The 13,393-nt window shown below is 48.5% G+C and overlaps 1 protein-coding gene across 1 annotated transcript in view; it reads left to right on the top strand.

Annotated features, from left to right (window-relative positions):
• The first annotated feature begins 3,031 nt into the window (after nt 1-3,031).
• Nucleotides 3,032-13,393, top strand: part of cacna2d2a (calcium channel, voltage-dependent, alpha 2/delta subunit 2a) — an 82,890-nt gene continuing 72,528 nt past the window's right edge. The window contains 4 exon segments of the mRNA XM_067245605.1: nt 3,032-3,144; nt 7,294-7,375; nt 11,122-11,198; nt 12,044-12,461. Of these exon segments, the coding sequence (XP_067101706.1) occupies nt 3,032-3,144; nt 7,294-7,375; nt 11,122-11,198; nt 12,044-12,461 (690 nt within the window).

Here is a 13,393-nt window from a genome sequence, read left to right as displayed (position 1 = left end):
TTCGATGTTCCAAAGTGCAAGACAAATAGCAAGTTTATATTTTCTGTAAACATTTGGGTAGATTTCCTCTTGAAGAGTAGCACGTAATCACGAGGAATGTGGCAAACATGACCAAACAAAATGGAATCTCATTATTTCTGCATTAAAGGCCAGCACAGTTCCACTGTAGCCTGCTTTTCTACAGGATAGCAGCCACCAGGGAGGGAGCAGGTCGCAGAGGGACACAGAGGAGCGAGTACTGGTCTGGCCAGAGAGATGGATAAGGAGCAAGAGGAAGATAAGGGAGCGTGAGAGTGTGTGTGCCCGGGTGTGCGAGGTGCGTGTGTTGGTGACTTTCCCAAGGAAGCCTGGAGACGAGGGAAACAAGGTGTGATTAATTCCACTCTGACTGTGTCCTACTTGGCCTCTGCGTGGGAGAGAAGGCCCATGGAAGAGCTGGAGGACGACCGAGAATAGGCCCGGCCTGTTTCCGCTCCGCTCCCCCAATCAATGGCAGATTGGCAGGTAAATCGTTTTAGAGAGAGACGACTTGGCCAATGAGAAGGGCCCTCAGAGCCGAAGTCCCGCCTCTCACCAGCCTCTCAGCCTCGAGGGGGATCGAAAAAGCCTCAGGACATTGATCTGTGTGTTTTCAGGGAGCGGATACCTTAGCCAGTCTGATCGATCACCTCTAATAAAGAATGGTTTCACCAGAAGATTCTCCGTGGGCACAATAAGAACCAGGCGCTGGGGTGACGATCCAACCTTCACCACCATCTAAAACTCATTTGTCCGGAGCATATTCCTGTGCATGACCATTTAAGATTTACTGTAACAAGGCCATAAATCCTGATGCCCGCTAATGAGCGTTGTCAATCTGTCCATACAGTAGCTCTTTCAGAGTAATGTAGAGGAGTAGAGGGTAGAAAGAATTCACCTTCTAACTTCCTAAGGTCATTAGTGTGCTGGAACAAACACTACACTTGAATCAATAAGCAGCATCCTACTGTCAGTTGGTTCTGGTCTGCTAATGTGATCTGACACAATGTCCATCAACTCGTCTGTGAGGAATGACCTGTATTGAATGAAAACTGAACGAAACTACAAATGGCACTCTAAAAACCGACAACATCCACGTTGTCCTTTTAAGGCAGAACGTCCGTGCTGGGTAGTTAGGCGTGCACAATTCTCTCAGTCTGAGACACATGCCCCCCCCCCCCCCTTCGGAGTTCACCCATATGTGTACAGTAGTCATGGTAATAAGATTTAAACTCACCAATCTGGTTGTTGCTCTACGTGAGCGAGAGAACCGGATGATTCATTGGTGCTTCAGAATGACAATGATATTGTTTCTATCGTTCCTTGGGCCCCAGTGGGACCGCTGGTTTGAGATGAGGTGTCTCTGACTGTGTTTAAAAGAGAAAACAGAGAGGCAACGACTCAGCAGAAAGTGTTTGGTGTATGAGTCAGCCACTTCACTGCTCCAACAGCTACCTACTGTTATTACTAATACGATGACGTGGAAACAGCACTCTCACATTTGAATACACAAGTGAATCATTAAGAAGGAGTTTTTCCACAGACTACAACATCACTTTGCCTCTGTGACTCCTCAACTCCTGATTGGTTAAGAGTAGCCCCTGTCAGAAGAAGGCTAACTCTGGGGCGACACTTACCTGACAAGGTAGCAGCAATGGACGACATTGTACAGACTGTCATCTCTGCTCTGAGGTACGTTTTTTTTTTAGTTTGCTTTTTCTTACTGAGATCTGGGGCCCAGTTAGCCCGCCCTCCCTCCCTCCCTCCCTCCCTCCCTCCCTCCCTTCCACCCAGCCTCCCTCCCACCCCGTCACGGAGTGACAAAGACACAGCACCCTGCAGAGCCCTGCCTCTGTAGGAGAGAAACCTGCATGTCCCCTGCTGCTAGACTGAACCAAGGGCAGCGGAGGGGAGGACTGTGCATCTGAACAGATAGGACTGAGAGATAGAAGAGCCCTCCTGGGGACAGCCCGAGGGACGTGGGTGTGTTCAACCGTTAACCTTTGCTTTGATTGGGAGACGACAGAATGAATTATCTACAGTCATTTCCTTTCCCACTTTTACTGCAGTGAACTGTCTGTCAGGCCTAAGCTTGTGTCGTTGAAGACGTTTCTCATATGAACAATAGTTGTACTGGTTAAGGAAATTTACAGACAATATCAGGATTCACTGGGCTGTATGGGGTGGTGTATGTCAGTTATAATATTTTACATTTATGCATTTAGCAGTAATATGATTTATGAAAGATGCTGATATATATCATATGTTAATTCCACTAACATGGAAAAACTGCATGTACCGAAACCTAACTGTTACAAGAAGTAGTTAATGCAATAAATTGGATAATGGATTTCGCTGAAATGCTGTTTAGCCTTAATAGTGTATTCCATTATGTTGGGACATACAATATTATACAATAACAAACCTGGTCTCAGATAAGCCTCATGGAAGCAACTTAAGAGGTGGCGAATGCTTACACTACAGATAAAGTATTCCCCCTCTACAGTAATGCCTGTAATTTAAAAGGAAAGCCATCGTTTGTGTTCATAAACGTTTAGTTTGCCCAGTCTGCCTCCGTGGGAACCAGGGAGGAGACAGCATTGAGAACAGAACGGAGGATGGCCTGACGCGCGCCCCCGTCTGTCGCGCAGGGATATTTGAACAACTGTGCCGTCTTGTGCTCACGCGGTCCGTTTGTTACATTGGAGAGCGAGCGAGGGGAGCAAATGTGCAAGGCTGAGAGAGGGAGGGAGGAGAACGAGTGCGCAAATAAGGCACAGCAGCAGCAGCACCAGCGGCGGCGGCAGCGTCAACGCATCTGTGAATCTTCGAATCGCCTGTCTTCAGCTGCCAATCCTCTTGTACGTTTCCGATTGAAATTTCACGTCCTGAGGAACCTTCGCCATCTACCGACACACTTTCTGAAGCTCGGTGTTTATTCTCAGCTCGGCTGCAAGAGACTATCTCCCGACCCCTTTCTATTTATTCCAGTTTCTTGAATATTTAATGGAAAATGGCGATCAGCGCTCAGTCCTACGGTATCTTCTGTCTCTTCTCAATTCAAACTATACTCATCATTAGCGTTTCTTCGCCAGCAACGGGTAACCGGTTTCCCCAACACTACACGTAAGTACCATTTGGGGTGAAAGGGAAATAAGGGTTGAGTTTAGAGCGCAAAACTGGGACAGGTGGCCCAAAGCTCGCTGTTTACCTAGGTGAGATAGTAGCGCGATGCTGTCCCTGATGTTGAAACAGAGACGCCAGTTCCGTGACATGCTCGAATTATTACAAATATATCCGCTTTTTCGAATGTCTGATACATTACAAAGGCCTGTCGTACATTATTTGCCCTTCAAGCATAATTCTGTCAATTATGTAGGTTATATCGCCCGGAACGTGGGATCCTATTGGCTAGCCTACTTAAAACTGCTGTGCAGGTGCTCCATAGCTAAATCGATCACCTAATTGAACAGTTTACACGTGGATTTGGGATTAAATTAAGTAAACATTATACAGACTACGTCACCACTGTTTGTTTTATTTCCCTCATCTTTACTTGGGAAATGGAGATTTATGAAAGTAGGCTCCTTTACTCCACATATGCTATAAAAACTGGGCTAAATCACATCATAATTTAACAAACAAAGACTAGTAATTGGATAGCCATATGTAATAAATTCAGTCACTGTGGCTCACAGTAGCCTACATGTGGCCTATAAAGAAACTAATAAAAGTGTCCGCAAGGATGCCCGAAAGCCTTCTGTTGCGCCACGCCAACACGCGTCTTTCACCTGCTCGTAGAAACGACTATAATTTTACAGGATCTAGCATACAGTATGTTACAAATGTTCACAGAACACCCCCGAGACCTGCACAGATTGAAAACTATGACCTAAATATTTCATAAATAAACCGAAGCATTAATCCAAGTTGTGTCCGTCTAATGAATTTATAGTCATTCTAACTTTATATCGAACATATCTCCCTGTGGCATGGCTTGCCTTGCTCTTGTTATTTACAAACATTTCGAAATGACATTTTAGAGAAGTAGGCTATTCAAAATACACTGAAAGCGTATGAAGTTTTTTGTATTTGTCAGCTATTTAAGGACGACCATGTGAATGGCTTAGGTTTATTTGAAATAAAAAAGTAAAGACATTATTATGCCACAATGTTGAATGAAAGATTATATTTAATCCGTTAGGTTTAGCCATATGTTTACTCTATGTTTACTATTATTTTGTTCATCAGTCATGAGACTTCGTCCCTGATTAATGCTCGAAGTCTGACTTACTCTCATCGTGGATGTCCTTTGAATATGTATTGCCTCCTCTGGCAGTACGGCTTGTGGATCAGTCTGAATCGATCTGTTAATCCAAATGCAAGAATGGTTATTCTTCTGTTTCTGTGTTTTTCATTACTAATGCTCCAAAGCTTTAAATGTCATGTCGAAACATGATTTATGGTTACACCCTTTCACGTGTCAACGAATTTAGTACACACTATTTTTCGCCCACACAGAAAATGCCTACGCGTTAATGACTTATTTTGTCCAAAGATGAACATGTCAAATGTATTGCCTTGGCTGTAGGTGACGGTACAATTCAGTGCATTGTGGACTCACTTTGTGTAGCCCACTGCACATCCATATCCTTTGAATAGCCTACCCTTAAGGGAACGAATCACGCTTCTCAAATGTTACACCTTGTCCAAAGAGGTAAACAACCTTTAATAAACATGAACTTGGTCTACCGGCTTTTTTGATCTAGCCTATACAGCAGGGCTAGACAGTGACATCATATAGGCCTGGACGGTTCCTTATTCATGTGCGCGTGCGTGCGCCTCAGTAAATGTGTGTCTGAGCTATTTCTTATTAGTAGGCTGATACGTTACTGACTTCCGCAACTTGCAGCATGCCCTTTCAAATGTTTGAAATTCATTGAAACGACAGCAGCCTACTTCTTTAGATTTCTGGACAGAGCATACAATCTTCCTATTTTTTTCTGATGTATTGCTGCATTGCAGTATGCAGAATCTCACAAATATTCAGACATTTATAAACATTTGAAAATAAATATTCATGCATTCACACTAAAATAACGTTAAGTACTTCGCTTAATGTCATCATGGATGCTGATACTTGCCTAACATTTATGACTGCTGCCACTGCACGATGGAATAGAACCACCTGGATACTATCTACATTTGAGTATGAACCTTTTCCAATTTACTTTAGCTATGAGACATGATGGTTGCTTGAGTTATTGATCAAATCAAGGTCACGCATGGAAAAAGTCTCCAGTTAAATAGTGCAGAGCGACTGCTAGTCTAGTCCATTGGCCTTGTTTTATCTAGATTGGGTTAGCTTAAATCAGACAGGAATATAAACTTAATTCTCGCTAATGATGACCTATTTGATCAATCAAAGTGAATCAGCCAGTTACAACCCCTAAGCCCAATTAGATAGGTATTGATTTGCAATTGCTTAGAAAAAAACAATTTGTTAACGATATCACATTTAGTCATTTAGCAGACGCTCTTACCCAGGGAGACTTACAGTAAGTACAGGGACATTCTCCCCGAGGCAAGTAGGGTGAAGTGCCTTGCCCAAGGACACAATGTCATTTCGCACTGCCGGGAATCGAACCAACAACCTTCTGATTAATAGCCCGACTCCCTAACCGCTCAGCCATCTGACCCCCACTATCAGAGGGTAGTTGTTTGTAGATTTGTTGACATGTGTGCATGGCATTGTATTGATGTGTGTGTGTGTGTGTGTGAGAGTTTATTTGGCTAGTCAAGTTGGGCAAGGGGTCAGAATAGCTTGAGGACAACGGTATTGTCACTAGTTGTTAGCTTCGCTGCTTTCTGCTACAGTGTGGTCTCACTTTAAGCCTGTTTTCACTTCATTGCTAGGTGACCTTTTCCTAGTCAGCGAGCATTCTCCAACCATCCCGCCCACCTCAATCCTTTTAAAGGCTCTTCTCCACTCTTCCCTTTTACCTTACCTTCAGAAACACATTCAATAAGTATTAGTGCCAATGTGCAGACGCGTGTAGGTTTCCTCAGTGAACACTCACCCGTTCAGGGTAGTTAGTCTTGTCTGTGGCCATGGTTACAGCCTAGAAAGGGCCTCTATGTGCTACTAATGTACAGCCCTGATGATGGTTGTCATCCGTGTTGTCACTTCTCAGCGGAGTTGTGCTGTTTTTAATAGATCTGTCTCCTCTTGTCTTTCTGAAGAATCTGACATTTCCAGCTGACATTTCTTTCTGTCATATTACTCAAAGACAAATGACTGTGTGGCGTTGCTGATGTGAGCGATTGCTTATCAGCTTTTTGACTCTGAATTGGAAAGCTGGTGTCAAGTCTCATAACACACAGCACTGTGAGGATGTGCATGAGGCAGTGGTCAAGCTCATTCAACAACAAGGAACAGTTTTTTTCTTTTTCTTGCCGTGTCTTGGGTTAACGTCCCCTGGCTGTCCTCTAACGCTGCCTGGCCAGGGGGCTCAGATTTGTCGACACAGATGACCCCTTCCTGCTTTAACCAAATCCACGATCTCCCCGTGCTTGATCACTTAATTCCCAACTTGGCTCCATTTACCAAGAGCATCTCCTGCTTATTGTGCACTTCGGTCAGACCTGGGCTTTTCAACCTTTATTACAGAGCCTTTTAAGCACTGCTGCCAATCCAATGATCCAAGCCAATACCCCCCCCCCCACGCCTCCCTTTCACCCCCCCCCCCCCCCCCCCCTCTTGCGGGATGTCCGGCCAGCTAGTGAGTGACGAAAGCAGTGGGGGCTGATTAATAAAATGGACAAGTAAAGAAAAGGCATCAGCACACGTGCATTATATGGAGCTGCAGAAGCACTGTGACAAAGACAGAAAGGCAGACAGGCAGGCAGGCAGGCAGGCAGGCAGGCAGGCAGGCAGACAGAGAGACAGGCAGACAGACAGACAGACAGACAGACAGACAGACAGACAGACAGACAGGCAGGCAGGCAGGCAGGCAGGCAGGCAGACAGACAGAGAGACAGGCAGACAGACAGACAGACAGACAGACAGACAGACAGACAGGCAGGCAGGCAGGCAGGCAGACAGACAGAGAGACAGGCAGACAGACAGACAGACAGACAGACAGACAGACAGGCAGGCAGGCAGGCAGGCAGGCAGGCAGGCAGAGACAGAGATAGGCAATACGAACACACAATGCAACTGAGAAAAATATCTATCTGACCTTGTATTATGCTGATGAACATTGTCTCTTTCAGAATGATGCACTGGGCAGCGCGCATTGAAAGGGAGCTGGAGAAGGTTCTTCCACACGTCACTGGAATCCAGCAGATGAGAGCTGTAAGTTGAAACGGCCCCGTCATTTACAACTGCAAGTCACAACAGGACATGGCAGACTTATCTGCCATGTCCAAAGCTTGTTTAACGTAAATTCACATGGAACCTCAATGGGTCCTCTCCACGACAGACTACCAACATCTGGGCTTGTGTATGTCTATGTGTGTGCGTGTGCGTGCATGTGTGTCTGGCTGTTTAAGCAGATGGTTTGGCAGAGTAAGACTGACGGTCACATGTCTATACAGTGTGTATGTGAACTGTGCTTCCAGGGCATGAAACAGACTAGCAATGCTATCTTCATGACTGCTGTTTGGCTGAGTGTGTATCAGCCAGCCTGGACTGTGCACATGGCTGGGATGGGCAGTGAGATGACGTTTATGGTGGCAACTGAATGGGCGATGTCACTTCCAGTAAGGATGGCAAAGGCTTTATGCCCATATAAGGGCGGTGGAAGGGTGCTATAGGAATGGTCTTGACGGTGGCTGCTGCTGGCATGCGGATGATGTTGGATGATGTTGGATGATGTTGGATGACGAAGATTCACACCTCCCTCACACTGGAGGGGGACACATCACTGTGATGGTTACGAACCCACTTCCATCCCACACGCAACACGATTCTGTCAGTGTGTCAGCGAATATGGCAATGAGAGATTAAGTTTGCCCTTGGACAGCACTATATGTCAGCTTGACATCCTTTAGTCTATGTTTAGCTCCTGTGTCTAGGACTACTCAAGTAAGATTGAATGGTACTATAGTATAAGTTGTTTTGTCTGCATAAAGTAGTACGTCCTTTCGGGTGAGTGCTTTTAAGTGTGTGTGTGTGTGTGTGTGTGTGTTGGACTGACTGTGTGCTCAGTAGTGAGCTGGTGTGAAGGAACATTTATCACAGGCCCAAACAGGAGTCGTCACAGGGTGTGCTAAATGGCCCAGCATGCCTAGAAAAGCCATTTTCTAAATGGATGCCTCTCTCTATACGTGTGGCAGATAGAAATCTTCCTAGGGCTATGCCGGCTGGTAACAAGATTGCCTCCCTCCGCGCTCCCTTCCTCTTCATGCGTAGTTTATTCTCATGGAAAAAAAGAAAAAAAAAGAAAAAAAAAGCTCATTATTTTTTCGTTTGTCTTACGTTGAAAGAGTGAAGGTGGTAAGGTGGCTTTTAGAGCAGTATGTTGAGTTTCTTGTCCGAGTGAGGGGGCATGATAAAGGGTTGGCAAGTTCGTGGAGACGGAGAGAGACATAACGGGAGGTACATTTGTAACGGAAACAGGGCGATTCACGTAAGAGGAAGGTTAAAAGAGGGAGGGAGGGAGGGAGGAGAGGCAGAGAGAGGGGTGTGTGTGTGTGTGTTTAGAGCGGGCCCGTGTTTGTGCGGGGAGAAGCATGATGGATGAGTTGACAGGAGAGATGGATGTTCAGAGATGGCTCTGCGTATTCAGAGTCTAGAAATCTGAGATGGATGATGTCATAGAGACAGAAAGAGAGCGGGAGAGTCTGAGGAGAGAGAGTCGAATGTGGGAGGAAGGAGCTTTTCTCTTCATGACTCTCTTTGTGGCTACACTGTGGAGTATGCGGTGAGTATTGTGTGCGTGCGTGCGGTGTATAGTGTATGGTGTGTGGTTTGGATTGTGTGGAGTGTGTATTGTGTAGTGTGTGATGTGTATTGTGTAGTGGACAGGACACTGGAGTTCTCTTCCTGTCCTCAGGCTTATTCAGACCTGTTGGATAAGCATACAGTAAGCTTACACCCACCCCCACACACACACACGCACACACACACACACAGCATCATGCACACACACACCCACACACACACAGCATCATGGGAAGGGAGTACAGTAACTCTATAGTTGATTGGAAGCCCACGCACGTGTACTGTACATGCACAGACGCACATTCATGCACGCCCACTTTAATGCACACTTGCATAGCACTGTATGCGAGCCATTACTACCTCACCCCCTACAAACACCCACACAACCATACACATGCACGCTTGCACAAACCCACACGCATGCCAAAACGCCCTCATGGATGAGCGCACGCACACACACACACACACACACACACACACACACACACACACACACACACACACACACACACACACACACACACACACACACACACACACACACACACACACACACACACACACACAAGATCACAGCCATTTTCTCCCTCTTAGAAGCTTCTTAAATGGTAAAAGGAGTGTAACATATGCGGGGCTCTTAATTCATTTCAATAAGGAGACTCTAATCAGCATGAATAATTCAGACTCGTGCACATGACTGCTCCTTAACCCCTAGCCTGGCACCGTAGCACACTGCCTACTGTCTCTCCCCCTCCGCCTCTCCCCTCCTCCGCCATCTCCCAGCACGCTCTCCATCCCACTCTCCTCCCTTCCTACCTCTCGCCCCAGAGTGATGAGATCAAACCTAAGAGTGGCAGAGACTTAGAATTACAGTGGGTTGGACAGGAATACAATCCTGGGACGGGCCTATCATCGATGGTATTTCACGGCGTGTCTGGCTCCTCTTTCCCTCCCCCCCCCCCCCCCCCCCCCCCCCACCCTTTGATCCCATTCAGTGACTTTGTGTGTGGGGTGGGAGTGTTTTTTTTTGGATGGGGGATGTGTGTGTGTGTGTGGTCAGTAGTGCTGGATCAGTTGGCTCTGAGACCCCATGCTGGGATGCAGGTTTATCTGAGACCGGCACAGGCTTTCTCGCCTCCAGTCCAGCCAGTTTGGATTTGTGTCTTAGTGTGTGTGTCTGTGTGTGTGTGTGTGTACCTGCCTGCATGTGTTTGTGTGGCTGCATGTACTGTGTGTTTCTTTCTGTGCTAGTCAGATGCTTGTTATTCCAGGTTCACTGATTCTGCCAGCCGTCCATGTGGTCTGTTTCCGGGCCTAGCAGTCTTGTGGTCGTGTATGGTGAGGGCCAATGGCTCCTGTTCCTCACAAACATACCCTTTGCTTCCTAGAAATAGCATCTTGCTCCAGGCCAGGTCAACCCCATGAACAACCCAGATACTGTATCTGTGGAAAGTGCTGCTGGATTTACTCACTGTTGCTGACTCCAACACTTTCCAGTAATCTGTGCTGAATGCCCAGTACCATGCAGACAACATCCCTAGCCCCACTCCATCCTTGTCAGCTGACCTTAGCTCAAGCTACCACACACACACACACGCCCGCACACCCCCCCCCCCCTCCCACAGTGTGCGGCGTAAACAGTGGACGATGATGTACAGTAGCTGCGGATCAATTTAATTGGTTACTTGATTTAATCGCTCAGACTCCTGTAGACAATTTACAGGAAAAGCTGAGTGTCCTGCTGAACCGTGAGCAATTACCTTTAAAGGAGAGAGAGCAGTGGCCCCCATCCTAACCCCCCTTCTTATCCTCCCCTGCTCCCTCTCCCTCCTGCCCAACATCCCCCCCCCCCCCCCCCCCCCCCCCTGCCCTCAACCTTACACAACACAACTGCAGCTCGTTATCGGTCCGATGGAAACAGACGGGGCTATTTTTGCATTACGTTTCTCTCTGTCCTTTTTCCGTCTCTGTTCCTCCTCCCCCCCCCCCCTCTCTCGGCCTCCGTCTGGCTTGTGTCAACGTGGCGACGCTCGGCACGATTCCACAGCCGACGACGACCGAACGCAGACGCAGCCGTTTGCGACCGTGGCTCTCCTCCTCAGTCTAAATGTGCCCCCGTCCCCACCACCCCACGGTGCCCGTGCACCCCTTTCCAGACACCGCGAGCCATGGAGGTCCTGCACAGGGCCACGCGGTCACGGACACTGCGTTCTGCACCGCTAGGCTCATTCCCGTGCGCGCACGCGTGCCAAAGGACGTTGACGTGATTGTTTCCAGTCTTCCAAGTAATGAACACAAACCGATGTGACCGTGTACTGCACAGATAGCGGGCCCACGGAGGCGCAGAACAGAAGGAGATGGCCGGGATGAATGTGCAGGCGGAGGAGACACTCAACAGCATTAGTCTCCCAGGCAACCTTCCTAGCTGACAGACGAGAGGAAGGCAAACACAGACGGCGTATTTATAATTCTCCGTATTTATTGGCTTTCTGACATCAGCACAGGATACAGCTACTCCTGGGTTAGCCTTGATGGCTTTGGCACAGTCTGGGCTCGCTAAGAGATGTGGAAACGCAGTGTGCTTCTTGACAGTGTGCAGGCTCACGGACGGCCCTGGCTCACTTAGTGCATTCGCCTCCTCAAACATGGAGCGGGACAAGCCGCACATTTGCGGGGACTCCATTCTCCCTCGCCAAATGGTGATTTTTTCCAATTACAAGACTGTAATGAATGATTTCTAATGATAGCCCTCCGTGTTTGTGAATTGTGTGTCATTACCTCATGAAGAATAGATGTTTTCAGCATGCATCTTCCGTGTATTCAGTGGCCATTGACACTGAATGTGAGGCTAAATTGTAGCCTGCCATTTACACAATATCAAATTAGCTGAAACAAAAGCTTGGTTTGGAGACCAACTTGCTGACACGCTGTTATTACAAAAGGAGGCAGCGTGATTAAACGGTAGACCAATTACTTAGCGTCACTGGGTCTGCCGCAAAGACAACCACCCCCCCTACTCTGGCTACACACCCACAAGTCTGCTCTCCCTCCACCGTGTGCGCGTGTGTTCTCTGACAGGGTGCGGGAGGAACACCGGCTGTCTAGCGTCCACACTGTGGGGACGGAGGAAGCTGCCTCGGCCACGCTGCCTCGACCACGCTGCCTCGACCACGCTGCCTCGACCACGCTGCCTCGGCCACGCTGCCTCGACCACGCTGCCTCGGCCACGCTGCCTCGACCACGCTGCCTCGGCCACGCTGCCTCGACCACGCTGCCTCGGCCACGCTGCCTCGACCACGCTGCCTCGGCCACGCTGCCTCGACCACGCTGCCTCGGCCACGCTGCCTCGGCCACGCTGCCTCGGCCACGCTGCCTCGGCCACGCTGCCTCGGCCACGCTGCCTCGGCCACGCTGCCTCGGCCACGCTGCCTCGGCCCACGCTGCCTCGGCCACGCTGCCTCGACCACGCTGCCCCAACGTGCTGTCACACAGTCCGGTGCACATTGGAGACATCCGATAGCCTGGCTCGTGCTGGAAGGTTCCCATACGATGGGCAGCAGCACAGAGCTTCGTAGCGGGGGGAAGGGCGGGAGGAGGGAGGGGGGGGGGGGTACGCTTCCTCCTTTTCCAAACTCGGATCAGGGAGACTCATTTACTGTACCGCCGCGAGCGTACGGCGTTTGGGGTTCACTCGCCACGGCCCGTCGGGAGCTCGATCAGTGTAACTAATGGCCGCTTGATGAATGCGAGAGGAGCGGAGCCCGGGTGCATCCTGCTGCTGCCGGATCGCCGCTGAAGGAAAACAACACGTCAGGAGAGGACGAGAGTGGGGCGAACGCTCTCTCTCTCTCTCTCTCTCTCTCTCTCTCTCTCTCTCTCTCTCTCTCTCTTCTCTCTCTCTCTCTCCTTCATGCCGACACTGCACATCTCTTCTGCTCCTTTTGTTTTTCTTAATAAACAAAGTGTTCCGCACAGAGTGTGTGTGTGTTTGTGTTTTGTGGGTCTTTTGTCTATGTTATCTGAGAGCCGATGACAGCCGATGACTTTCCTGGTGTTCGGTCAGACTGAGAGAGGAGGGTTTATTTAGTCCCAACGCTGTATAGTCTTTTAAGAGTGGGCAGGATGACCACAATGGAAGATTCCAGGGTCGAGCTTCTCTTTTCAAGAGAAGAGAATTGGTTTGTTTGCATTTCTACTGTATGTGGGTAGAAATTCTTGCTGATGTGTGGGTCCTAAAATAGGTATGTGTGTGTGTTTGTGCGTGTGTGTGTGTGTGTGCTCAGGTGTGAGGGAAGCTTCACAGAGGCTTTTTCATCTCCTGGCCCCCCCCCCACTCCTCCACCTGCAGTGTGCTCTGATTGTTTGGTCACAGTGCTGAATGACTCTAATTGGCTTGCCTTTGGTGTGAGGTGGGTGGTTCTTAGGCCC

This window comes from Osmerus mordax, chromosome 1 (assembly GCF_038355195.1).
Source record: "Osmerus mordax isolate fOsmMor3 chromosome 1, fOsmMor3.pri, whole genome shotgun sequence".
Classification (NCBI taxonomy): Eukaryota; Metazoa; Chordata; class Actinopteri; order Osmeriformes; family Osmeridae; genus Osmerus; species Osmerus mordax.
Note: the sequence above shows the minus strand (reverse complement) of the source record. Positions and strands in the feature narration are given on the sequence as shown.